General features: G+C 35.0%; 1 protein-coding gene across 1 annotated transcript; it reads left to right on the top strand.

The window, feature by feature from the left end:
- The first annotated feature begins 20,364 nt into the window (after positions 1-20,364).
- On the top strand, positions 20,365-22,356 carry LOC129760128 (uncharacterized). Its single transcript, XM_055757713.1, has 3 exons — positions 20,365-20,426; positions 20,486-21,965; positions 22,234-22,356. The coding sequence occupies exons 1-3, from the start codon at positions 20,365-20,367 to the stop codon at positions 22,354-22,356; spliced, it is 1,665 nt and encodes a 554-aa protein (XP_055613688.1).
- Positions 22,357-27,680: the final 5,324 nt, after the last annotated feature.

Raw genomic sequence — 27,680 nt, 5'->3', positions numbered from 1 at the left:
TTTTGATCATAGTTTTCCGAAAAAAAGAAGAATTTTGTTTTATATTCAAATTCGAAGTTCTTAAACTTAGTTCTTGTTCTTACACAAAATTTATGCATTTAAAACATCTAAATGGCGTTTTCTTTGTACATTCCAGAAATCGTATAGAAAATCAAAGTTCAATTTTTGAATTCAGGTTCAGAATTCAGATTCAATATTCAGAAACGCTCTATTTTGTTAAAGAGTTTTTTAATCAACATAAAATTGTTGAGGAATTCAAGAGAACATATACCAAAAAATTTGTTTTTCAATTTCATTTCCTGTTTTCAAATTTTTAATCATAATTTATTTGTACACAGTTTGAGTTAATTTTCTAAGTTTTGTATTATGGAAAATATCTCAGATATAATTTTAAAAATCATCAATAGGATTTTCTTTATGGGATTGATTTTTTATGAAAAAAAATTACTGATAAAGAAACTGAACCTGATCTCAACCTAAAAAATCTGCACGAAATTCTATATCTTCTCGGAGTATTGTTTAACCCTCCAAAGCCGTTCGGGTCAATATGATCCGAAGCGCAGATTAAAACAATCTTAATCGTCATTTCAATATACTGAAGAACTGAGATTTTTTAGAGGCCAAGAATGTTCTATGAAAATGATGATTAAACTAACGAAAAAAAAACTAAAATTTGAGTTTAGGAAATCGGGTCATTGAGAAATGAGATACAGCGAAGCAAAGACAAAATTGGATGTCTTTGTTTTAAGTACGATTTTTTTTTCTACCGAAAAATCCGGGATGGGGGTCGAAAAGTACATTGGACCCTCACATATTAATACATCGCTGAATCTTGGACAATACAAAAAATCAAAGAAGCACTTAAATACTGGAAAGCTGTCAGAAATTGTAAGCAATTTAAAAATAAAATTGTTTGTTGGAACTTTCATCATTCGGATCATTCGGCAAAATCGGTCAACATTTGCGTCCACGGGAATAATTGATTGAATATTGATATTGCAGTTTCTTTAAAGCCTAATTTCAAACTAAAATCATGAATTTAGTTCAAGTTTGCATCAATCCAATTTGATGCAAAAAAAAGTTATTTATTTACATCAAAGGTTAGAATCTTGGAATTTGCGAAAAAATTAGGAAGCTTGGGCTTTATAAAGTATAGAATAAGTTTTTTGTATTAAGTAATTGAAGGCTACCCTTAAAAGAACTTATTTTATGCTCAAATCAAATAAGGCCATTGGAGCCAAAGGGGTATAAGTGCACAAAAGCTTATTTCGAGAAAACAAGCTTTTAAATTGATGTGTTTGACCATTTTCCATATATTTTTCGAGAATCTGTATTTTTCTTTCTAATGTAAAAGTATGTAAAAAAAATCAAAAATTCCAAAAAAATCATTAAATGTAGCTTGTAGTGTGAAGAATCGTTTCGCATCATTAACTCAAAATCGACCATTTTGTTACTTATATGCCTTTGGCTCTGAGAGCCTCATATAAGTCTGATCTACCAGACTTTTTTAAAGGATTTTAACTATTGCTGAATGAAAATTCCATATTAAAATGTACTTAAAATGAATAATCAAAAGTTACAAACATTATTATTGAGTTTAATTAGTGACACTTTATCATCTTTGTGGTTTTAGTGTCATAGTTACAAACATATTTTTTTTTAATTTTTTTATTCGTGCATTATTTGGCAAAAATCATAGGTAAAAATAATTTTCCAAAACCCCCCCCCATGAGTCGGTTCTTCCTACGGCCCTGAGTATGACCTTTCATTTTTCTTATGCTAAGGTATGCTCTTGTTCCGAAAATATCCAAATTCTTTCAAGGCAAAGTAGTTTAAACGCCACTGCCTATCACATCCCTAGAAAACGACAACACCCGGCTGCAAAAAGAAACTCTTATTACAACTGGAAGAGAAGCAGAAGAACTAGAAAAAACATCCCATGCCCAGTCCAGTGCCCAAACGGACGGACCCAAAGAACCACATCAGTATAATCAATTTATGTTTTTAAGTTCGAAAACAATTTTCAACATGGCAAAACTTCTACAACCTTCCGAATTGGTCCCTGAAAGTTGCTAGAATAGATGCTTTCTTCCTCGCTGGCTTGCATCTGTTGGCCACTGAGTTTGGTTCAGAAGCCCAGAGAAATTTACTTGTTTGAAAACTTTTGAAAACACACACGCTTAAATATGTTATGGGTGCTCCGTTTAAGTCATGCCGGCTGTTAAATCTTGTTAAACAAGGAAAAATTAGAGTAGAACTCGATAAGACTGATAAAAATGACAAAAATGACAAAAATGACAAAAATGACAAAAATGACAAAAATGACAAAAATGACAAAAATGACAAAAATGACAAAAATGACAAAAATGACAAAAATGACAAAAATGACAAAAATGACAAAAATGACAAAAATGACAAAAATGACAAAAATGACAAAAATGACAAAAATGACAAAAATGACAAAAATGACAAAAATGACAAAAATGACAAAAATGACAAAAATGACAAAAATGACAAAAATGACAAAAATGACAAAAATGACAAAAATGACAAAAATGACAAAAATGACAAAAATGACAAAAATGACAAAAATGACAAAAATGACAAAAATGACAAAAATGACAAAAATGACAAAAATGACAAAAATGACAAAAATGACAAAAATGACAAAAATGACAAAAATGACAAAAATGACAAAAATGTCAAAAATGACAAAAATGACAAAAATGACACAAATGACAAAAATGACAAAAAATGACAAAAATGACAAAAATGACAAAAATGACAAAAATGACAAAAATGACAAAAATGACAAAAATGACAAAAATGACAAAAATGACAAAAATGACAAAAATGACAAAAATGACATAAATTACAAAAATGACAAAAATGACAAAAATGACAAAAATGACAAAAATGACAAGAATGACAAAAATGACAAAAATGACAGAAATGACAAATATGACAAAAATGACAAAAATGACAAAAATGACAAAAATGACAAAAATGACAAAAATGACAAAAATGACAAAAATGACAAAAATGACAAAAATGACAAAAATTACAAAAAAGACAAAAATTACAAAAATGGTTAAAAGGAGGGATATGCTTTCATATAAACATTGACAACTTTTAAAATGGCTTCAAAGAGTGATATTATTTAAGTCAGATAACCTTCGTTTTTTCATCCAATTTTCTTAAATTTAACGATTTTTTCAATTTCTTAAGTTTACTCTTTATAAATTCACTTACTTCATACCTCGCTGCAAATATTTATTTTTATTGTTTAAAAAATCTTCTCGTGTTGGTTTGTTATAGTTCAAGGAACTTGAAAAAAAATCCTTAAATAAACACTCCCCAGACTCATTGCGGTGGCGTTTGGCGAAAGCCATTCCAATAAAGATGCCAGATTCCGGGTGTCAGTTCTGCCATTGTTCGCACTAGACACCTGTCGACTTTCCCGAAAACGTTCTCTAATTGTTCACCCTGGAAAATGCTCTCGCCATGGTACTTCCACATTGCATTGGCCGTCGTGTCGTCATAGCACTCCCACTCTCGGAGGAAGTTTCCAAACACCCTCCAGACAGTTGTTGTAAATGTGAAAGAACGTACCGTAGGATGTTCCCGGTTAGGGCCTTCCGAATCTTGAAGGGGCAATCCTTGAAACACGAAAGAGAATTTTCCATTTAGAACTAAACCACTCAATATCTTGAATGGACCAAATCGATTACTGAATTTAAAAAATTAATTAAATTTAAATTTAAATGCAGGTAATTTAGACGAATAAACCAAGTTAACATGATCTGATCAGTGTGGCGTAATTCATCAACAACCTTTGTCAAATACTTTAGTGCCGTTGCATTCATGGTGTTTCCATTGCCATTTCCATTGTATGGTTTGGTTCTGTTCTGTTATGTTCTGTCCATGGCACTGGAAAACGTCACTCCCGAAAAGAGCAATAACTCATTTCTGCAATACCTTTCTATCCGGTTTTTGTGCTGTCTCCCAAAGTTTGTGCTTAGTTTCGTTCCGGGGTTGTTGTCACTGTTCCTTGCTGTTGATCTCACTTATCTAGAGGGAAGGTATCCATAATAGGACCAACTCCAAAAAAATAAAAAAACACAGTTGAATGAAAATCTATGTTTTTCCAAATTTTGTTCGAAATAATCCTAAGAAATTTAGTACAATATTGATAACTTAACCATTTGTGTAACGACTTAAGGACCATCCGAAAAGTGGTAGCATAACAAAGAATTGTAAAAAAGAAAAATGCTGATGTATTAACTTAATACAAAGCAACGGACAGTGAAATTCCTTAAATCATGACCGTTGCACAATCATGAGCAATGTGGATATACTCTGAGGAACAACTTAAGGGTGTCCACGATGAAATTTCCACACTATAAAATTACTCTAACTTTTTAATCGTTGGGTAGAATTTAATGAAAATTTGGGTGGATTTAGTTCATAGTGCATTGTTTACATCCTTCAAGTTTTAAAGTCCTGTGATCAAAACTCGAAGAAATGGAGTCAAAAGAACAGCTCGTGCATGATAAAATCTTCATCATCTTCATCACGAGAACAAGAATTCCACGGTGTCACAAGTGATTTTACGGTTCGAGAAACGATTGACCACCGATCGGAAGCCCAGAAGTGAAGGTAAAAATATTCCGTACCACACCAAAAATCACAACCGCGTAGTTGGGGCCTTCAACTAAAACCCGAACGCCTCCGTTCGGGATGTGGCTAAGAAGCTGCACCTTAGCCGAAGTTTTGTCCAGAAAGCCTAAACTAAGGCTGGGCCTCTCCTGAAGGCCCACAACGTCCCAACAATCTTCAGGCCGGATTTGGCCTCATGCCACTTCTCCAAGGACGTGCTGAAGTGGTATGCGGACAATAAGGTCAATTTCATGCCGGAAATGTTGAATGAAATGAATTTTGAGAATCAATTTTGTGTGTGGCAATTTCATCGTGGACACCCTTTATCCATTACAATTCACGTTACTTTTGTACGAATAATCATAAGCAGAAGATTGAAATGTTAGGGAGTACTAAACTACAATCAAAAGGTACCTTTTTAAAATGTTTACTTTTGACAAACAATCTCAAACAAACCGATCTCAAAAGATACTTTACAACATCCATGTTTTTTCTCTAAATGTCGAGATATTTATTGATGCTCTAGTCCTGAAGAAACTCAGGGTGAGCGCGAAGCGAACTGCGAAGCGAAATGTTCATCCAGCGGATGAATTTTGCAAGGTCGTTTTTGAAGGTGCACGCGAATTGCAAAGCGGTTCTAAACTGAAAAAATCCTTCGGTGTTTTGCAAAAATTAATCACACGTGAAAAAATCTTTGCAAACTAATTTGCAGAATCAAAATTGTGAGCGGGAGATCCGTATCGTGCAAAAAACAATCCGCGTGAATTCCAAAAAAACCGCGCTAATTCCGGAAAAACGCGTAAAAAAGACTTTGCTAGTTCCAGGACCGTTTAAACAAAACTGCAGGGGATATTAGGAGTAATCTCAAGGAAATGAATACACGGTGCTAGGACCTTGTAAGGAGGTCAGAAAGTAGATAATTGTCGCCATTTGGAAACCAAAGATGGAGGCTTCCGCCTAACTTCAAAATGCTTTGAATGACTGAAAACACTCACAATATGGGTAGATAATTAGTAGAAGTCGAATCTCGCTGTCTGACGCAATTGTACGCCATTTTGAAATCCAATATGGCGGCTACCGCTCAACTATAAATTTGGCAAAAGACTGGAAATCGCATGAAAAAATATGGCAAAAAAACGATAATATTATGAAAAAAGAGCAAAACATGAGAAAAATATGAGAAAAACATTGCTAAAATTTGATAAATTTTAAAATAGAATGACGAAACTATGACCAAAATATTAAATAAAAAAAAATAAATGAAAATATGACAGTTGGCAGAAATTTGACAATAGAATGTAAAAATGATAAAACTATCATAAAACTTACAATAATGACAAAATTCGAAAAAAAAACTTTGGAAAAAATTTGACAACATTATGGACAATATGACAAATGTGATAAAAATAAAGCAACTATAATAACTAATGAAAAATGACGAATATGACAAAATTTTGCAATTAAATGACAGAAATCTCATAATACATTGACAAAAATATTAAGAATGCGGTAAAAATTTGACAATTTTAATAATTAATTTAAAAACAAAGACAAATATGACTAAATTTGGCAATAAAATGACAGAAATCTTACAATACAATACGATCAAAATATGACAAAATAATGAAAATTGACAAAGCTTTGTTTTAGGTCTAACAGATTTTTGTCATTTTATTGTCAATTTTTGTCATATTTTGTCATTTGTTTTTCATTTGTCGTATTTTTGTCCAAGTTCTATCAGTTTTTTTTTATTCGATTGTCAATATTTTTAAGTAGTTTCGTCTCTTTATTTTGTCCCGATTATAATCGTTTAAACATCTTCATGTCATTCACGACCTATATCAACGATGCAGTTGGCGGAAAATTACAGAAAAACTTTTCCGGCACAAATGTGTTTGATGTTTACTCTTGGATTCGAGCTCACAGACATCGGCGCAGCTGGTAACTTACTTGCCAACTGGGATACATGTATTGAAAGCTCATAATTGTCTTAATTTTGTCATATTTTGTAACTATTTCGTTAATTTTTATCACATTTCTCATATTTTTGTAACAAATTTTTATTATCGTTTTTGGGCTTTTGTCATTTTTTGTTGAATTTCGTTATCTGTCACCATCGTGTCATATTTTGACAATTTTGTTTTTTAGATTTTTTTATGCTTTTATCCAACTCTTCATAATTTTGCCAGATTTTTGTCATAGTTTGGACAGAACTTTGTCATATTCTAGCACATTTGACATATTTTTGTAATTTTATTTTCAAAATTTTGCCATATTTAGACCGTCTATGACATATTTTTTCTTAGTTTTATCATATGTTCGTCAGATTTTTGTGATTTTACTTTAAATTTTGTTATTGTGTTATTTTTGTAGTTTTTTGTCAATCATTTGTTAAAATTTTGGTTTTGTCAGGTTTTTCCCATTTCATTGTCATATTTTATAACATTTGTCATAGATTTATGATTTTATTGAATTTTTTTTCATATTTTGCCATAGTTTCGTAATATTTGTCATATTTTTGGCATAAGTTCTACCACGTTTTTCGAATTTCATTCAAAGTTCTGTCGTTTGTCACTTTTTAGTATGCCATATTATTATTGGAGCTTGATTTGTTTTGTTTGATTGTCAAATTTAAGTCATAGTTTTTTCTCATATTTTTTGGCCACAGTGTTGTTATATTTTTGTCATTATTTTGTCTTATTTTTATAGCATTGGTTAATTTTTGAATACAATCTTCAGTGCTTTTTTCAGATTGTTTACATTTTTTGTAAAATTTTTGTCAGACAATTTTTTTTTTCAAGACGGCGTTGAGCAAAAAAACATAACTTCAACGGTTGAGCCCTTTCACTCAAAAAGCCAATACACATATAAGGGGGTTTTATGTGCAGTTTTTTTTTCAAAGTTTAGTGGAAGCCACCATATTGGATTTCAAGAACACCAGATAGCATGTCGAAAACTGTGTTCCCCGAATGTTTATTTACCCTTGGCGTATTACCAGGTAGGAAAGCAACCATTTCATTATCCATGAAGGAAACATGTAATGCTCAAGCTAAATAATTGCTGTGCTGTGGTGAATTTCTCAAACCCTGGGATCTAAAAAGTTTAGTCTTCGTTCAAAACTCATCTATGATTTTTTGCAGAATTTTTACGTAACGTTTACACGAGTAAATTGAAACTTTTAGTTTTGTATGGGAAAATTGAATATTTTGTACTGAAAAATCAACATCGTTTTGGTTCCTTTTGTGGACACGTAACTTCGTATTATTTTAGACAAAAAAATAATTAGGTGTTTATCAGGGATATTTCTTTTGGCATTGATAAACAATAAATTCAATAGACATCACTACTGGTTCCTGGCGAGGTATTGCATAACTACTTTCCATGCAATACTTCGCAAGGCACCAGGCAGCAGTGGTGTCAATTGAATTGATTGTTTTTCAATGCCAAAAGACATATCCCTGCTAAACAGCTAATAAATGTTTTGCTTGATAAGATACTAAATTAGTAACGGTTTTCGACAAAGTTGTTCAGAGGAAAATTCCCTTTCAACAATTTATAAATTGGAACAAAAACCGTGAGCAGGCTCGGTTCCACAAAAGAAGCGAAAACGATGTTGATTTTTCAGTACAAAATATTCAATTTTCCCATGCATATCTAAAAGTTCAAATTTACTTATGTAAACATTTCTTAAAAATTGTGCCAAAAAATCATTGATGAGTTTTGAACCAAGACGAAGTTTTTTAAACCCCAGGGTTTGCGAAATTTGAAAATTACCCCAAATCGACTCCGTTCAATGCTGTGGTGTACTTTGTTGAAAGCCTTGGCGAGGTCGATATATAGGTATATTGAATTCACTTGGATGTTTTTTAGTTGTTGCGATGTACATTTCATTGAAACAGCATATCAGGGTTTCAGCGTCGATATTTTCTTTACCAATCGGTGAGTATAGGTTAAGCTGCAGAATATTGTAGTTGATATTTTTTTCAAAAAGCGCTTAAATTTTCCACAGATGAAAACATTATATCGAGATGTGTACATACGAAATACAAGTCCGAAAAAGCTGGTGAAATTTTAGGGTAGAGGGCATGTTGATGAAAATCTCCCATGAATCGTAACGCCTTTGCTGTAAAGTATGTGTATTTGAAAATACCCTCTTAATCACCGGGCTATCTATACATGGGATTTCTGTTTCTTAGTTGCTCATGTATAGGTAGCTGGTGTAAGCCGAAGCGTTAGAACTCATGGAAGCTTTTCATCAACATGCTCTCTCACAACCTTAAATTTTCAACACCTATGCTTCCTTCTTTTGGCGCACTAATGGCTGTCTATCCACCTTTCTTTTATATACTGTATAAATTTTTTTTAAATATTTCTTTCTAGAGTTTCGTCTTGCCGAAAATGCCATAAAATTTAAATCATATTTTTGAAATTGTAGAATTTTTTTTATTTCAATGGCAATTTATTCGAAAACCACTATACGTTAACACTTATGTTTTTAAAATACCAGAAACTTTCATTTTTCTTCAAAACAACCTTTAAACATTCTATAAAATTCTCCAATTCTTAAATTCGAACGGGGATAAAGAACCAAAATAATACTTCTGTTACTTATTTCACAATCCCCAAATAAATAGCTTTCAAGGAAAAAGTTTATTCTTGATTGAAAGTCTTCAGTTCAGAACAGGATAGCGCACACCGATTTTCCGTACAGCAGTTGATTATACAATTTACCAGCTCGTGGTTTGACAGAAGCAGCTTGATTTTGTCTTGGTTTTGGTTTCTTCTGCTTTGGATATGTCTCTATACCCAATCTTACCTTGGCACGATGAATGGTGATAAGAAGAGATCCCACTTTTTGACCACATTCCGAACTGAGACAGTCTTCTTACTGGTGCAAGCACGCATGACTTTCTGGTTCAAAGTTTTGTCCACCTGACTCGGTTTTTGACCAGATTATATTTTTTTCCACGAAGCTTTATTCTTCAACCTCTTACTTCCGAATCACATTTACAACCACTCCATTGTTTACTGCTTTCATTTTCGCTATCGGACAATGCGAAATGTTGTGGAAGAACAAAATATGTGCACGATATTTTTTCGATTTTCCGGGGAAATGCTTCTTGTTTTTAAGAAAATTATGAAAACGGGAGCTCACAATACACGGAGTTTTGAGTTGAACTGTAAACAACAACACACAACGGATATCAGCTGCTTGAATGTCATCCGGAATGAGCAAAGATGTACCAAAATCGTGCTCAGACATAATTGGACACCCAATGAGGATAACGATTACGGCAGTTTATCATAAGAATTGAGTACACTAAGGTTTTTACGCGGTTTCTACACGTTTTTTCACACGGCTTTTTTTACTCGGATTTCGGGAATTAACACGTTTTTTGACCGAGAATAGTCCTTTTGAACGGAAAACACTTATACATTTTTGAAGTTAGGAAAATCTTAGCTCTAAGAATGACCAAGAACGTGAAACATGAGACCTGAGACCTGAGATTTGAGACCTGAGACCTGAGACCTGAGACCTGAGACCTGAGACCATGTCGAAAGTCTCAGCTCTCAGGTCTCAGGTCTCAAGTAATAAGTGTCAAGTAACAGGTCTTATTGTTTCAAGTTTCAGACCTGCAGAATTTGAATGGTCTTTTTTACACGGTTTTCCGCCATTAGCACGTTTTTTTACATGATTTTCGTGAATTTACACGTTTTTTTTGCACGGTTTTTCACGCGGTATGTGTATCAGAGTAAAAAAAAATTATGTATATAAATAACATAAATAACAGTCCATAAATTTAACAACCTGCATCTTTTCGGAAGTTTTTCGGTCGATGATCTATTTTAGGAAGACTATCAAAAAGAATTAAATTAGCTCCGAATCAGAAACAACAAAGCATCTTGGCTGCCTATATATAATGAAAAATATCAAGCTAATAAGACCAGGTACGCGAATTTTAGTAAGAGATTTTATGGAAGCTTAAGCTGAAAGTAACAGCATGGCAAAAACCTTTAAAATATGGCTTTTATGTAGCTGACTATTTTCTTAATTTTACAATGAAGATTTAAATCGGCCTTATATGAAATTTAAAAATAAAGAAACAGTTTGATGAAATTTACCGATTAAACTAAACTAAGCTTGTAAAAGTTGTGAAAATTGTTATTTTTGGCATAGCTTTATCTAGTCTAACTTACGTTAGTTCAATGAAAGCTTTTCTTTTTTTTTATTTTTTTTTTATGTGAAACTAACGATTATAAGGGGAACAATTTCAAAGCAGAAGAAGACATATGGGACAGCAGCATTTTTTCGGATATATTTCATATGGAACAGACATGCCGTGGTATTGTTTTCGTATATATTGGGAACACAGTTATGAAACTTTTCATTCTCCATTGAAGAACTAACTCAATAAGATCGATTTTTGAGATAAACCGAAAAATTATGAAATTGCATATGTGACAGTCTTGCAAATAGCGCTAGTATAACATATACATTTTGTAGAATTTGCTAGCTCAATTGGAATTGGACCTCAAAACTCTATCTGAGTTTCCATTTTTTTACCCTCAACAATCGAAATTCTAATTTTGACACCTAATTACTTAAAAATGCATAAAACTTTCTGGGACTATAAAAAACCGGTTCGGTTCCCAGAAAGGCAATTTTTTTGGAAAAAAATTATTTTTCAAGATAACACCAGATCGCACCGTTTTATGCATTCAAAAGTTATTCGGCATCAAAATTCGAATTTCAAGTTTCCGAATTCCTTACGAGACTCCCCCCTTACGTGATTTGTTGGGGTAAAAAACCGAAAATTGGAGTGCTTTGAGGCACCCCTAAATGAAGTCCGATCTAGCTGAAACTCTGAACAGAACAGTTTTTTGGGCCAATTTTCAAAATATACTTGACCGGATTTCGATATTACACATGACCTTTTTTGCGGCCCCATTATGCCTTATATACGTACTTTGTACAATGTACATACGTATAATAAACATTGTACATAAATGTATAGAAACAAAAAATTAAACCAAAATCATCATAAATTATTACTCGATGACTGGTAGCTTAATTCTAGTTGCACTTGCTTTTAAGGAAAACAATCACCAAAGATCAAACCCCGGACAACACGTGTTTCCGGAGACTTGCCCGGGAAAACTTTGTGGCCATCAGCCGAGGAACATGGAAGAAAATAAAGACCGGAAGTTGAACTTAAGTGCTTCTGTGTGTGTGAGTATGATCCAAACAAAAGGTAAAGTTTCCCGGCTAGCCCGGGCAAGTTCCTTTAGAGATTTTGGGATAAATCTCCATTCGGAGCGTTGTTAAGCTGTTGAAGGGTTTTTTTTCCTGGGGCAGGGAGAACTGAGGTCTAGGGTCGGCTGCCACAAGCTGTGTTTAGTTTGGCCTCCCACCTTTTCTCGTCGTGATAAACTTGTGGATGAAATGCAGCTGCCGGAAAGTTTCGTTCCGTTTCGTTTCGTTTTGGGTATGTGGGTTGGTTTAGTTTTTCGGTGCGGAAGTGTGGGTGGAAAAAGTTGAGTTGAGAGATTACATCGCATCCAGAACGCGATTAAAACCACACACAAAAGGCTGAGAAACTGCTTCTAGAAGCTGCTGCTCGTTTGTTAGAAGTTGGAAAGTTGAAAGAACAACTTTCTACCCCATTTGTATAAATCTCTCAAAAGTAGAGCACAGAGCAGCACATTCGGAAGGTGGTTTTTGCAGCACAAAATCCCAGGACAGTTTGCCAGATCTCACTTGGGATAAGGATCCATTAGAAAATCTGGTGCAACGACCAACAAACCGGTTACCGCAAAGTTGAGGGGGAAGCAAGAGAGATATTTAGCGTTGTTAGAGCACTTACTTAGCGCTAAAAGGGATTTGCCTTCTGGAGCTCCAGAAGGAAGCAGCACTGCTTTTGAGGGCTTGTGATATAGATCAGTTGGCAAGTCAGTTGCTTCCTGAATCGATGTCCGTGAGTTTGAGCCCAAGATTAAACATCGATCACAGTTGGATGAGTTTTTCAAAAACTGTCCGCCATCTGCATCGTTGATATAAATCGCGAATGACATAAAGATGTAAAACAACTTTAATCGAAAAAAACAAAGCAGCACTGCTCAAGTACTACCTCTACTTTTGGTGAACATTGTTTTCCACGTTTTTTCTCGTTTAAATATATTATGCATTGGGACTTTGAAACATTGAATGTTAAAATTTATGTTAAGGTACACCGGGATAAGTGTGGACGGTTTTTCGTATAGCTCAACCAGTGCTGCAAAATTTCAGTGTCAGCTTTCAATATTCAATTGAATTTATTGCAGTGTATCGGTCAGTTCAATTCCAACTGGATTCATACGAGAATGAACAGAAAGCTCAATTCCGAAAGCACTCTGCACACTCATTCACCAATCGGAGACATCGATTGTTAGTATACATTCAGGCTCTTTGCAGGTTCATGAGATTAGCATATCTTCATTTTCAGTTTCAGGCAAACAATGCTGATAGTGATGAAAGCTTCATTTCAATATCATTAAGTTCAGTGTTCGGCACAAAAACGCTAATCCGCTAATCGCTAGTTAGTCCGATAACTTTTTGTTAGCGGTTTAATTTTGCCGCTAAATTTTGATTGAGCTAGCGAATTAAAAAGTTCCGCTAGTTTTTGGTTCCGCTAAATGAAGAACGCTAACTTCCATTTACTTGTTTCAAATTCACAAATTATTACTGATAGAAGTAGAGTTTTTGTCATTTGACAAGTAAAGGAGACATCGGGCATCATTCTTACACCAATATGCGCTCCAAGTGAAAATGGTCACTTCGAATAATCTCAGGGCAGAAGTGCCTCATACAGATTACCTTTTTTTTCTCTTTAAGTACTTCTTTTCTCAGCATTCTCAGACAAACAATTCAATAAATATTGTTAAACACTATTAAACTATTTCAAACATCATTCATATAATTCAAAGCTAGAAGGTCAATTTTTAGATACTGTTTTTTGCTTGCAAAAGTACAGTAAACGGACTACTTGATCAATATTTTACATGACTTTAGCATGGTCGTCCACATGCGGTGATTTGTTGAAATGTGCTTTTTAGGTTGATCGAAAAGCTTTTCCAAATTTCTAAGTTTATTTTAGATCTCACATTACTATCTCACACGGCAAGTCTCGAACAATAAATGCTGAAAAAATCCGCTTTTTTCAACTTGTTTTAAGTGGATGAGATATTTACTTTTCACAAAGCAGTTTTTACAAGTATTTCAAATTAGGTAAAGTAATAATAAGATAGTATCACCATAGAATCAATTTGCATTTTTATTTCATTTAGTTTTTAGATACACGTTTGGCAATGCTCCTATCATGAGAATTTTGCATTACTATTTTGAAAGTTAAAAAAAAGTGAAACCTGGTTAAAGATTTTTCAACAGACTGGGCACAATAAACAATCTGCACTATGTTTGTAAAGTATTTGAGCAAATGAATTGAGATGCTACCATAATCCATGCTGTTGCCATCCTGTTTACGTTATTGTTTATCAACAGTTAGCGATTAGCGATTTGCGCTTTCAGCTTGAAGCGATAACTTTTTCCGCTCATTTAGCGGTTTTAATAAGCGATCGCTAAATTTGAATGAGGTAGCGATTTAATTAGCGTCGCTAATTTTTCAATTAGCGATGCCGGACACTGATTAAGTTTAGTCGAATGGTGACAAAGCTTGGGTGAATCGACTCGCTAGGCTTGCGGAAGAAACTATGTTTACGACAATCAACGATGAAATTAATTATGAAAAAATCTTTCAAAATTGCGTTTTGATTTGAGTAGTCGGTCACTTGCATGCGATGTCACTTTTTTATATTGAAATTTGTTGAACTTCTCAACATTTAGTTTTTAAATTTTTATCCTGAAATTTATCAAAACCAATTACGATTGCAGGTTTATATTATGGAATACTTATGAATTTGCTAGTAAAATAATCCGAATGCAATAAAATTGATTAATTCATGATATCACAAAGATGATCTGAGAAAAACTAAAAGAAGGTTGGTAACAATCACTCCGTGCAAATAATTCGTCATAAAAATAGACAATATATTTTGTCATTCAAGTCATTGTCGCTAAAATACTACCCTTGAGAAAGTTTTAGAAAATTCTAATTGAGTAAGAAATTTCTAACCTACGAAGCCACCCGTCCCTCATCTGAAAAATCGTTTATTCATAGCGGTTTACAAATCGTGTTTCCATTTCAAATTCAAATTGCAAAAATGGCAAAAACAAATGTCTACCGAAATTATCAGCATCTTTTGCTGACACTGATTGAATGCTAAAGCTGTATTCACTGATCGAATACAAAGAGTGAAAATCGCTATCGTAGCAGCCGAGCGAAACAAGTTTATCCTGGTTCACGAATGAGCTTTCAACTGACTGACAGCTATATCGACAAAACTTGACAAAAGGATGAGATTGACTGAGCTGATCAGAAGCTTTTGAATTTGTTGACGTCTCGGCCCCATTCATGTCAGCTTGAGCTTTCTACACTGATAGAAATTCAAAGTCATTCTCATTTTGTACTTTCAGAAAATTGCAGCACTGAGCTCAACTTTAAAAAAATCCATTATAAAATCAGCAGTGGATCGATTTTGATAAAACTGCGTTCAATGTGATGCAGAACATGTTGTTTACAAACGCTGAAGAGAGGAGCAAAGCGAGAAAAATTATCAAGTAAATTGTTATGGAATGCTGGTGTCTTCACTTACCTCGCCTTATGGGGTAAGTGTGAACGGTAGATTTTCTCTTTGATTTTTCAAGCAATTTTCATCAAATTTGTGTTTTCAAGTTTAAATACGTTACTTTGTTGCTTGAACCTTAAAATTTTTCAAAAAGCTTGTGGTACTATTAATAAGGCGTCCTTCAATGATTATTGAGCGTAATTAATGTTGCAAGACATGAGATCCGATTTTATCGAAAAAATGTACTTTTTCCTAAACAAACAAGTATTTTACCCAATTTTTTTTTATCTGAATGCTATTCATAGCTAAATTGTATAAGATGAAGGCCATCCACATTTTCACCAGGTAGGGTTTGAAGACGAAATTTTAGTTTTTTTTTTGTAAATAAACTCTTTTTTCTTCATTTTTAACCGCCGTTTCTTTTTCTAACTGGTTATTTCGAATGTAAAGATTGATTCATTGTAGAGTTTTTCGTCAAGAGCCACCTAGTCTACGAGAAATTTGCAGTCGAAAAACATGCACATCAACTTGAGATCGTAGTTAAAAATTTAAAAAATTATCAAAATGTCGCTGTAAACATTCGTTATTGTCGGAATTATATCTTTTGTACAGGATGTACAAGAATTGGAATTGTAATTGGAAAGATTACAACTAAATTCAACATTCTGCATTAAAAGTTTGAAAAAACTGTGCACAGTTCGAGTTGTTTTAAAGTTCGAGTTATGTTAATAGCGATCGTTCACACTTACCCCAGTGAACAGTGAACATTAATCGATTGATTCCATATTTCAGATTATACAAATATAACAAATCTTACTGAGAAACTTCTTGCCAATCTATAAACAAAATATTGGCTAGCGTGTTTGAATGTAGAATGGTCGTAGGATGGTCTTTATTACAGATTTTAATACCATTTCAAATGAAAAAATGTTTTTTAAACTAGATTAATCCTTTAATGATTACTTAGTGTTTTAAAAAATACTTAATAACAAACGAATCATCTCAAAACAGCGCGTATATTTGAATCATATTAGGGTGACAATGGATGTATGGGAAAAATTTCATGTTCGAATTTTGAAAACAAACCATATACACTTTGTAGATTGGCCCAAAAAAACTGGCCTGTGCCAAATTTCAGCTCTACGGACTTGATTTGGGGTACCTTAACCAAAGGGGGAACCAATGGAAATCGGAAAAAATCGAAATTTTAATTTTGAAGAAAATGACTTAAAAATTCATGATATATTAAAATCTGAAGTTATCTCATAAAATATTTTTATTCAAAAATTCTCTCTTTTTTTTATTCGAAAATCACTATCATCAGATTTTGGTAAAAAAAATCACCTTTTTGGACGTTTTGGTGAAAACTGACCGTTTTTCGGATAATCAACTGAGTCTCAGAAAGTAGATTTTTGCCCAAGTTTTTTTTAAAATAACACCAGATCTTGACGATTCATGCATTTGTTAGTTATTTGGCATCAAAACTTGAAATTCGATTTTCCGAATTTCCTTTGGTCCCCCCTTGCGTGATTTTTAAATTCTATAATCATTTTTTGAAAAAAAAAAAACATGTTTTTCTAAATAACATCAGATTTCGACTTTTTGATTTTCTTTAGTTCCTTCTTTGGTAATTTTTGTGAGTCAAAAAACCTACACTTTGAGCGCTTCAGGCATCCCTAAATCAAGTCCGATTAAGCTGAAATTCAGCTGAATGCACAAGTCAGTTTTTGGGCCAATCTACAATATTTATATTTCAAAAATCGACATGGCCCATTTGGTAATCACCCTAATACATATGTATTCACACAAAAACGTTCTGGTTATAAAAAGTATTAGGCTCATGTAAGTTTTGTAAATGATTTTCAATTTGTGTATGAGTTTTTGTCTTTGTAAAAGTATTAAACATGCACTAAAGCTATGATCATTTAGTATCCGGGCACTTCATTCCGGTGATAGCTACGTTACTAGCGCTCGGATATGCGAAACTTTAGCAGCGTTGTGTTGGTTATGAAAATGACTATATTGCCTATTTTTTATTTAACTTGAGATACTTACGATGCAAAAAGAAATGGTTAAAATAATTTTGCACAATGGCCTCGGGAATTCTTCATTGTTGGCTTGAATACTCATGAACTGTTGATTTTTTCTGATTCTTTTTTGGCCCAAATGGTTAAGAATATATGGAGCCACTCTAAAGGGTGATACGGTCAAAATTTGGTCAAGAGAAAACGCGTGTAAATCGGTGAAATCGTTTATTTAAAAAATCAAATTAAATTTCTTTTTCAAGTTTAATTCGTATAAAATTCAGGAAAAATATTCATTGAGGCTTCCGCTTTTCCAAACCCGAATTGCCGGGCCATACGCTTATCCCCTGCCATCAGATTTTGTACAGCCACCTTGTCCACCTTTTTCGCCGCAGAAAGCCAGTTTGCCTTGAACTGCTGCTCGTCCTTAGCGGTTTTTTGGTCTTCTTTAGGTTCCGCTTGACAATAGCCCAGTATTTCTCAATTGGGCGGAGCTCTGGCGTGTTGGGAGGGTTCTTGTCCTTGGGAACCACCTGCACGTTGTTGGCGGCGTACCACTCCATGGCCTTTTTACCTTAATGGCAAGATGCCAAATCCGGCCAAAACAGTACGGAACAAACGTGTTTCTTCAGGAAAGGCAGCAGACGTTTATTCAAACACTCTTTCACGTAATCTTCTTGGTTGACAGTCCCGGAAGCTATGAATATGCTGCTTTTCAAGCCACAGGTACAAATGGCTTGCCAAACAAGATATTTCTTCGCGAACTTTGACAGTTTCATGTGCTTGAAAATATCTGCTACCTTTTCCCTTCCTTTTGCCGTATAAAACTCCTGTCCCGGAAGCTGCTTGTAGTCGGCTTTGACAAAGGTTTCGTCGTCCATTACCACGCAGTCAAACTTCGTCAGCATCGTCGTGTACAGCCTCCGAGATCGCGCTTTGGCCGTCGTATTTTGTTTATCATCGCGATTTGGAGTCACTACCTTCTTGTAAGTCGATAGTCCGGCTCGTTTTTTGGTTCGATGCACGGTTGTAAACGATACACCAGCTTTTTCGCGGCATCTCGGAGAGAGAGGTTAGGGTTTCGCTTGAAACTACCGGCAACTCTCTTTGTCGTCTCAGTGGCTTCCGGTTTTCGATTTCCCCCGATCCAGACTTCCTGGCTGTCGACAAACGTTCCCCAAACACTTTAATTACATTTGTAACGGTTGATTTGGCTACTTTTAGCGATTTTGTCAGCTTTGCGTGCCAGTAAAAATTTTGATACGCTGATCTTCTTCCTTGGACGGCATTTTGACAACTGAAGAGTGAATTCCTAAATCAAAATAGGAGCAACATTCTACACACATACACCTTCAAAATGAGGGGTGTTCAGGTTTTTAAATGCAAAATTGAAAGAAAAACGTCAAGTTGATATTGACCGAATTTTGACCGTATCACCCTTAAGAATGCTCACGAAGTTCAAACCAAGCTTTGGAGTAGAACCCTTGATCTCGCATATGGGTAAAAAGACTATGGTTATTGCGAATAGCTGAATACAGAACCCTAAACTATGCAGTAAATCCGTCTCCAGCAGGCAAAAACTGTGCAGTGGATCGCATTCTGTGCAAAGGTTTTTAAGCGAGACAGATGTGTTCTAAAAGACAAAGAAATTTATGTTAAAACCGAATTTAAGAGGTTAAATTATTCAAGATGCCTGCTCATGAAAAAAATCCTTCCAGATTCCAATTGGTTCTTCCAGGTGAATTTGTGTAAAATATCATGATTTTGTAAAGGTTTTGATTCTGTAGTATAAATTATAGATCAATACATGACTGAAAAAGGCGTACAAAGATAAAAAAAAAAAAAGACATTTTATGATTAAGTCAGAGTTTATCTCATAATGAACGATAAATTATTTTTATATATTTTTACATTAAACAGCATATTAACACCCTCATTTCTTTCTAGAAAGTTTTTCGATCAAATTAATAGTTTTTAAAATACACACGTTTGTAACTGTCCGGATTCCAAATGATCATAGCCTTACATAATCAAAATTTGAAAAATAAACAAGTAAACCAATTTAAAATTCCAATTCAATAAATGGACAAATTAAATGCCACATTTCAACACCAATGTTTTATGCAGAAACAATGTTGATCTAAATTGTTTCTGCATGAAATCAAAATCTCAAGCCGTGATTTGGCTTATAAGATCGGCATGTCGCAAAGCTTTGTCCAGAATGCAAAGAAGAGACCCAGCAAACATTTTTTGAGTATATTTCTCAACAGCTTTGTTAAACGTTTAATACACATTATTGAATGATAGTATGAAACTCGAAAACACAGCATTTACCTACCAATATACATACTTAGAAAGAATGCAAGAGAGTACAAGTTTTTTCTCTCAACGCATGCGAACCGTTGCCAGCAACAATATTTACTGCTTCTGTCATTGGGCAATTCTTGTAACATTATCTAATTATTATCAATCTGCTTGCACTGCTGGTCGCAGAGAGAACATCAAATCTGTTCTCTCACTTGACCCACGCGGAAGAAAAAAAAAAAGGAACGAAATCGTCTTCAAAATCTGCAAACTTGGCGGACTCTTTATCTCCAGCCTGCTTTCATAGGCAAGTATTTTTCAAATTTGGGAACATTACCTGCGCGTAACCAGACTTCAACTTCTAACAGCTTCTGTATCAACGATGCTTTGCGCAAATCAACCGTTTCTGACGGGATTCCATCACCGGGACGCACCGAACAAGGCATTACGGAGACCTCCGAGCCCTTCGACTCAGTCGCGCTGATTTAACAGAAACCTGGCTGAACGATAGAACCCTGTCTAGTCAAGTCTTCAGCTCTGACTACACTGTGTTTCGTTGTGACAGAGGTCCCAACAACAGCACGAAATCCACAGGTGGTGGAGTTCTGATTGCTATCCGATCCACTCTTTCAGCCATCCCCATCTACGACGAATCATGGAACGATCAAGAATTCGTATGGACCCATATCGATCTTGGCACGAAAAAACTACGTTGGGGTTGTGTATCTGCCTCCTGATCGTACTAGAAATGCATCTTTTGCTGATTCCTTTTCCAGCGGCCTTTCTAAATTGTGTTCTCTCACGCTTCCTGAAGACGACATCGTTATCATCGGGGACTTCAACCTACCAGGATTTAAGTGGATTCCCTCGCAAGGCAATTTTTTGTTTGCCGATCCAACCAGATCTTCGTTTACGGTGCCTTCCAACACGATTCTCGACTCTCTAAGCACGGCAACTCTCCGCGAGATCAACAGCATAGAGAATGAAAATGGTCGCATGCTCGATCTCTGCTTCATCAGCGACGGACCCCAATTGGCTACGATTGAAGAGGCTCCTACGCCCTTGGTCAAGGTTGTTCCTCATCGCCCTGCTCTGCTGCTTTCACTTGATATTCCTAGAGCTTTTGCCCACATCGAAAAACCTGGTCAATTCTTTCTCGACTTTAAGAACGCTGATTTTGTCGCTGTTTCACAAACGCTCGATGCTATCGACTGGGAATCTGAACTGGAATCTTTCGATCCGAACGCTGCAGCTATGAAATTTTCCCATATAATCAATTACATCATCGATCGGCACGTACCGAAACGCTCATCAGTTTCTAACCTACGAGCTCCTTGGGTAACGAAAGAACTGCGACAAATGAAAACGCTCAAGAATAAAGCTCTCCGTTATTACACTAGGCACAAAACTCTCCGCGCTAAAAATGAGTATTGCAAACTCAACTCAGCTTATAAAAAACTATGCTCACGCTGCTACCAGAGCTACTTAATTCGGATACAGCGAGATTTCAAAACAAAAACCAAATCATTTTGGCAGTACACCAAGGACCAGCGGAAAGAATCCGGCCTACCGCCCTCCATGTTTCTGGATGATAATTTAGCGACTTCGGAACCTGAAATCTGTGACCTCTTCGCTGACAAATTCCGTAGTGTATTTGACTCAAACTCAATATCCTCGGACCTCCCTCATTTGAACACATGGCTGAATCAAATTGTTGTAGACGACGATATTATTTTGAAAGCGACCGCTAAGCTGAAACACAGCCTTTCCGCAGGACCAGATGGCATACCAGCTACCTTCTTGAAGCGATATATATCACATATGCTGATACCTCTAAAAATAATCTTCCGAGTTTCACTCGATCAGTCTACGTTCCCATCCTTATGGAAAGAGGCCTATATGTTTCCGGTGCACAAAAAAGGGGACAGACGAAATGTGAACAACTATCGTGGCATTTCTGCCTTATGTGCGATAGCCAAATTGTTCGAGCTGGTTGTTTTGGAACCCATTTTTTCGTATTGCAAGCCTTATTTCTCAAATGAACAACATGGATTTATGCCCAAGCGCTCTACGACTACAAACCTGTTGACATTCACGTCTACTGTGCAAGACAGTTTTGCCATGGGATCTCAAACCGACGTCATCTACACTGATCTGTCAGCTGATTTCGACAAGGTGAACCATTCCATAGCCATCGCCAAACTCGATCGTATTGGTATCTGCGGGTCTCTACTGGAATGGTTCCGCAGCTACCTGGTAGGACGAAAACTCATTGTTCGAATAGGTGAATCATTTTCCAGTCAGTTCTCCGCCAAATCCGGAGTGCCTCAAGGGAGTCATCTAGGACCAATAATATTCCTGATCAAGCATGGAAAAAATCGCATCGAAGTTCAATCAATTTTCAATACGCGGTCAACGTGTTCTTCTAAAGCAAAGAATCATAGCAAACGTGGGTAGGAAAAATCATTGCCACTTCTAACGTCAATGATTCGTCATCACTCTTCCTTGGATACACTGTTAACAGCCCAGGCGGGAAATCGTAGTGAGCTTGTTCACATTATATTTTCTCTGGATTGTTTGTGGAGTGAACGAAATCGCAAGTGATCGTCATCGGCAATCAGTAAACGAATGCGTTTACACTCAGTAAACGATTGCGTTAACATTCAGTAAACGATTGCGTTTCGATGGTGATTGTTCAGCTAGTTTTGTGAGCGTTACCACGGGCTAGTGCTTCGAAAAAATTCCTTGAATTCAGAATTGCAAGTTTATGCGAGTGCGTGCAGTACTACGTTGTAAGGTAAGTTCGGGTCATTTTAACGGTAATTAATTAATGCTCCTCGGCTACTTAAGTTGAAAGATTTTCAAGATATTTAGAATTAAAGAAGAAATTTGTAACGTTTTTTTTTTTAATCAACTGTAAGCTACCAGATTTCAAACAGTTTCGTTGGCATTTTTCGCTGGTTTCTGTACCATAATCGCGCTCCGCGCGCGGCTCGTTCCGGGAGAAACGAAATCTTTCATCTTTCCTGTCGCTATCTAAATCTATTTCCCAGCAGTCGATAGAAGGAATTGTTGTGCCACTCACTGCGTTGCTTTTTGATTGACTGTCGATTGATTGTGCTGATAATGATGCTGATACCTACGTAATGTATGTTTTATTAAAGAAACGTTAAAATAATATTTATCGTAACTACCTAATGTAGTGCTTGAATATTTTCATATGTTTTATTACTTCAGTATCTTATCTTTTTAATTTAACACTAAACATAGGTACCGGCACTCTGTAAATACCTATTTATACCGCCGGGGGTCATATGACCCTTAACACCTTTTCCGCTAAAACTCTCTTGTTTTTCAACCGATTTTTGAAAATTTTATAGTTTTGGAAAGCTTGTAACGTGACTCGAATATAATTTTTACACAATATTCAGCTACAATCATGGATTTCAAAGTTATTCGTAGTCTAAGAAAAAAAATCCGAAAAAACATGCTTCGGGAAAATGGATGTAAGTCAGTTATTAGAAGCTCGACCTGAAATTAATTTGATTCCTGAAAAGGCTGAAGTTAGAAACTATACATTGCACATATGGAAAAAAAATTAAAATTGTTTTAAGATCATGACCACAAAAAATGTAGAAGAGTGGTGTAAAACTCGTACTTTTTAATGAATCAATCGCACAAAGCTGTCTCAGTATCAGCAGAAATTTTTTGAAAAGTGAATTGGAAAATTTACGTAATTTGTGACATTTTGGCATCTGAAGATTTACAAAACACGAAACACAAAATTTTTGACAGTTATTCAAACGTAGCTGTTTTTAGACTTTTTATCAATTTACTTTTTCTGAGACTATGCTTACACTTACTTTCGGCTTTGCACTGGATTTTGAGTATGTTAACAAAAGATTTGAGCAATAAAACTATATGCACAAGAAAGGAATTTTCATACCGGTTCTAGTGATGTCACTGTATTGGCGATGTGTGACAAAGATATGATAAATATTTTTCTGAAAGTAAATCCTGAAATTTTGCGCTAATGCGTGCGTGTTTTTTCGTTTCCTTTCACCCATCTTCGTGTGCAAAATAGCTTTAAGATATCACCACTCACTGCGCCCGTCTGCCAAGCAAGAATTGATGCTGACTTTTCAAAATTCTGAAACTACTTCACTATTTTATTAATCATATTTTTGTTATGCATCGTATTGCCAGTATAATTACATCACTAGAACCGGTATGAAATGGCCTTTCTTGTGTATATAGTTTTATTGCCCAAATCTTTTGTTAAGATACTCAAAATCCAGTGCAAAGCCGAACGTAAGTTTAGGAATTGCCTTAGAAAATGCAAATTGATAAAAATGTCTAAAAACAGTTAAATTCTAAATTCTTAATTCTAAATTCTAAATTCTAAATTCTAAATTCTTAATTCTAAATTCTAAATTCTAAATTCTAAATTCTAAATTCTAAATTCTAAATTTAAAATTCTAAATTCTGAATTCTAAATTCTAAAGTCTAAATTCTGAATTCTAAATTCCAAATTTTAAATTCTAAATTCTAAATTTAGAGTTCTAAAGTCTTATCTCTAAATTAGATTAAGATCCTAGCATCCAAGCTCTTGACCCTGAATTTTGAATGGTGAATATTTTTATCTTAATTCTGAATGCAGAAACCAGAATTTAGAATTTAATTTAAAAACTGTAAATTCTGAATTCTTAATCCTTAATTCTATTTTCAATAATTTAGAGAAAATCAAGTTCAGATTTAGGGATAGCTGCAAAGTAATGCAAATAAAATTTATCGATCGGATATCAGGTTTCAAATATTTTTTAATATAACGAATTTTAAGTAACGATTTCGAACGGCGCGGGAAGGGAACGAGAAAAATGACATAGTTGTATTTTTTTCGTTTAAAACTAATTTTCAGTATGAAGCGTCATCTCACGCAAAAGGACTGCCTTGTGAAGGTCATAAAGGAGATCGAAGGGGTGTATTTTTGCAAAGTGGAGGGCACCTGCAATTATTCACAAAACCATTTTAATGCGAGTAATTTTAAGCGGCATATCTTTGCGAAACATCCGACGGTTTTTGCTGCTCTCGGACTACCGTTATTGCCATCGCAGAAAAATCCATCCGAACCATCGAAAAAAAAGGCCCGAAAACTCACCGTCAACACGACAAAGGAAAACATTATTCTTGGGACGATGCAGCTCGCCACGGTGAACCACCTTCCCTATTCGTTTCCGGAAATGACTGGCTTCAAAACGCTTGTTGGGCCTCTGTATCAGGCTGCAGGACTGACCGTCAACCGTAAAACTGTTGCAAGTTTGGTCGACGAGTCAGCCTCCAAAGTGAGAGAGCTCATCACAGCGGAACTAAATCAACAACCATTGATCTCCATCGAGGTTGATGGAGCATCCAGGGGGCATCGCCACTTTGTTGGTGTTTTTGCCCGAGTTATAGTTGGAGGAAAAGTAATTGTTCGGAATCTCGGTAAGTAAACTTGTATAAGCTAATAAAGGCGCAAATTATACTATCTTAAGCTTTTCCGAAAAAAGTCTCCCATCAATAAGAAATAATTCTCTGTTTTTATCAATAAGATTTGTTTTTTTTTTTAATGTGTGCTCTCACCTACACTTTTCATCAGTATGTTTTTTATCTTGTTTTAGCTATAAAAGAAACTAGAGAAAGACAAACTAAAGAAAATTTGAAAACATTAATAGAAAGCGTTTTGAATGACTATAGCATTGATATTGGGCAACTATACTCAGTCACTCATGACAATGGTGCCAATATGGTTGCATCAGTGAAAAAAATGAAAGAAAGTTTAACAGAAGGTCACATTATAGCCCTTTACGATTCATTTTTTGAACACCGTTCTGAGGAAGAGGAAGAAGAGGAAGAAGAGGAGGAGAACCTTGACAATGATAAAACGGTCAACAATACGGGCAATGAAAATGCTGCCATTACTGTTTTAAATTGTATTGAAAATGGCGAAAATGAAGAAGACGATGACTTTTGTAGAGGACAAGAAGGTGCTACTGTTATTTCAGAAGAAACCCCTCCAGATGGATTCGATTTAAGAATGACGAACATTTTAGGGAGCGTGAGATGTGCAGCCCACACAGCACAACTTGCTGTGTGGGATGTGCAAAGAGCTTACGAGCGGCGTATTTTTAATATTCAAAAATTGGTTGTCAAATTGCGGCAACAAAAATATAACAAATTTTTAAAATTGCACGAAGCTCATTTGCCGCCGCTGAGCAACAAAACAAGGTGGAACAGCACGTTTGCCATGTTAAAATCGCTTTATATTCAAAAACCATTTTTCAAACTTTTGAAAAAATCGTATGCTGAAATAGGTAAGTTTCATAGTGTTCTAGAAGCATATAGAGAATGAAAAATTATAGAGTTGATTTGTCTTATTTTTGCTTATTTCTAATCTTAGCTCATTTTTAAATTGAAATTACAGATTTCACATTGCATTGGAAATTCATGGAGAAATACTGCGAGGCTTTCGATGCGCCGTTTATATTGACGCTGCAACTACAAAAACATCACGTAACTTTGAGTGATTTTTATGCCTACTGGCTCATTTGTCAGGCAAAATTAACAAAGTTGCATAACAACTCGTTAGCTCAAAAATTGTTAGGAGCATTTCACCAACGCCTTCAGAAGTTAACTTCAACTATGCACTTTCAATCGTGCCTCTATTTAGACCCGCGCTTCAATTTTTTGGGGTCGAAAAGAATTTCTTCTGAAAACAAAGAACTCGTCCAGGTAAGAAGAGTCATATCGCCAAAGATAAACAAACACAATGTTTTAAACATATTTCAGTGAAAATTGTCATAGAATATCATATCACATCGCAATTTTTTTCCAGGATTTCCTTGTGAAATTAAATGATCGTCTCAACGGACATAACAGTGAAGAATCTCGAGATTCTGTTCTCCAGGATGCCGAAGAAGATGACCTAGAGCAAATATTGGCAACAATTTTCAACGAAGACTCGACGATTTCCAGCACGACGGCCACTAGCTCAAGTTCTTTGAAACAAAAGATTAAGCAGCTGGAAATGAGAGAAAAGGTTCCAATCGTAGAAACGTCTCGCCCTTCCTCCGAAAATGATGGAAAGCTCATTCAATTCAATCTGATTGAATACTGGGAAGCCCAAAGATACACAAATCCGGATATCTTTAAAATGGCTATGGTTGTGTTATCAAGCTCGGCAACACAAGTGTCCGTAGAAAGAGGCTTCAGTGCGCTGAAATTGATGTTGAACGAAAAAAGAACAAATTTAACAACCAGCTCTGTTGAAAATGCTCTTTTGCTTAAATTGAATCCTGATTTTCTTCCAAAAGTGGCTGAAATCCTGAGTGAGGATTTTGAATAATTTTTGTGAAAAAAATTCACTTTATATTGAAATCTAATTATATATGAATAATAAATGTTAATAATTATCTATAAAAAAAATTCTATCTGTGGGATTGAGAAAATGCAATGAAAGATTTGAGGATTTCTCATTGAAAGGAGGCGGGACCACAAATAAAAGCACAGGCTCAGATCTTATGGTGTACAAAAAATCAAGATCCATCCTTTCTTCCTGTTATTGCATTCCAGCAAATGAAAATGAAATTAATTTAAAATAATATTGATAAAAATAAATTATACGACGGTTGGCCAGGCAGCTGCTTTTATTATAGATTTAAAAAAATAAGTGTATATAAGTTGATAATCAAATAATTAACTGAAATATTAAAGAGTGAACTTTTGATTTTGATGCAATGAACAATCAAATCAAAGGCTGATTTTGAACATTGAAAACGACTTTTTTTGACAATGTCTCATACTAAGTTATTTATGAGAAGAGATTTATTGAAAATATAATAAAGTAATAGAAATTAACAGTAAGCTTCTAATGGTTTGTAATATATCTTCCAATTTGAGCCTGAGTTAAATTTTAATTAAAAAAAATGAATT

Source organism: Uranotaenia lowii, unplaced genomic scaffold (genome assembly GCF_029784155.1).
Source record: "Uranotaenia lowii strain MFRU-FL unplaced genomic scaffold, ASM2978415v1 HiC_scaffold_46, whole genome shotgun sequence".
Classification (NCBI taxonomy): Eukaryota; Metazoa; Arthropoda; class Insecta; order Diptera; family Culicidae; genus Uranotaenia; species Uranotaenia lowii.
Note: the sequence above shows the minus strand (reverse complement) of the source record. Positions and strands in the feature narration are given on the sequence as shown.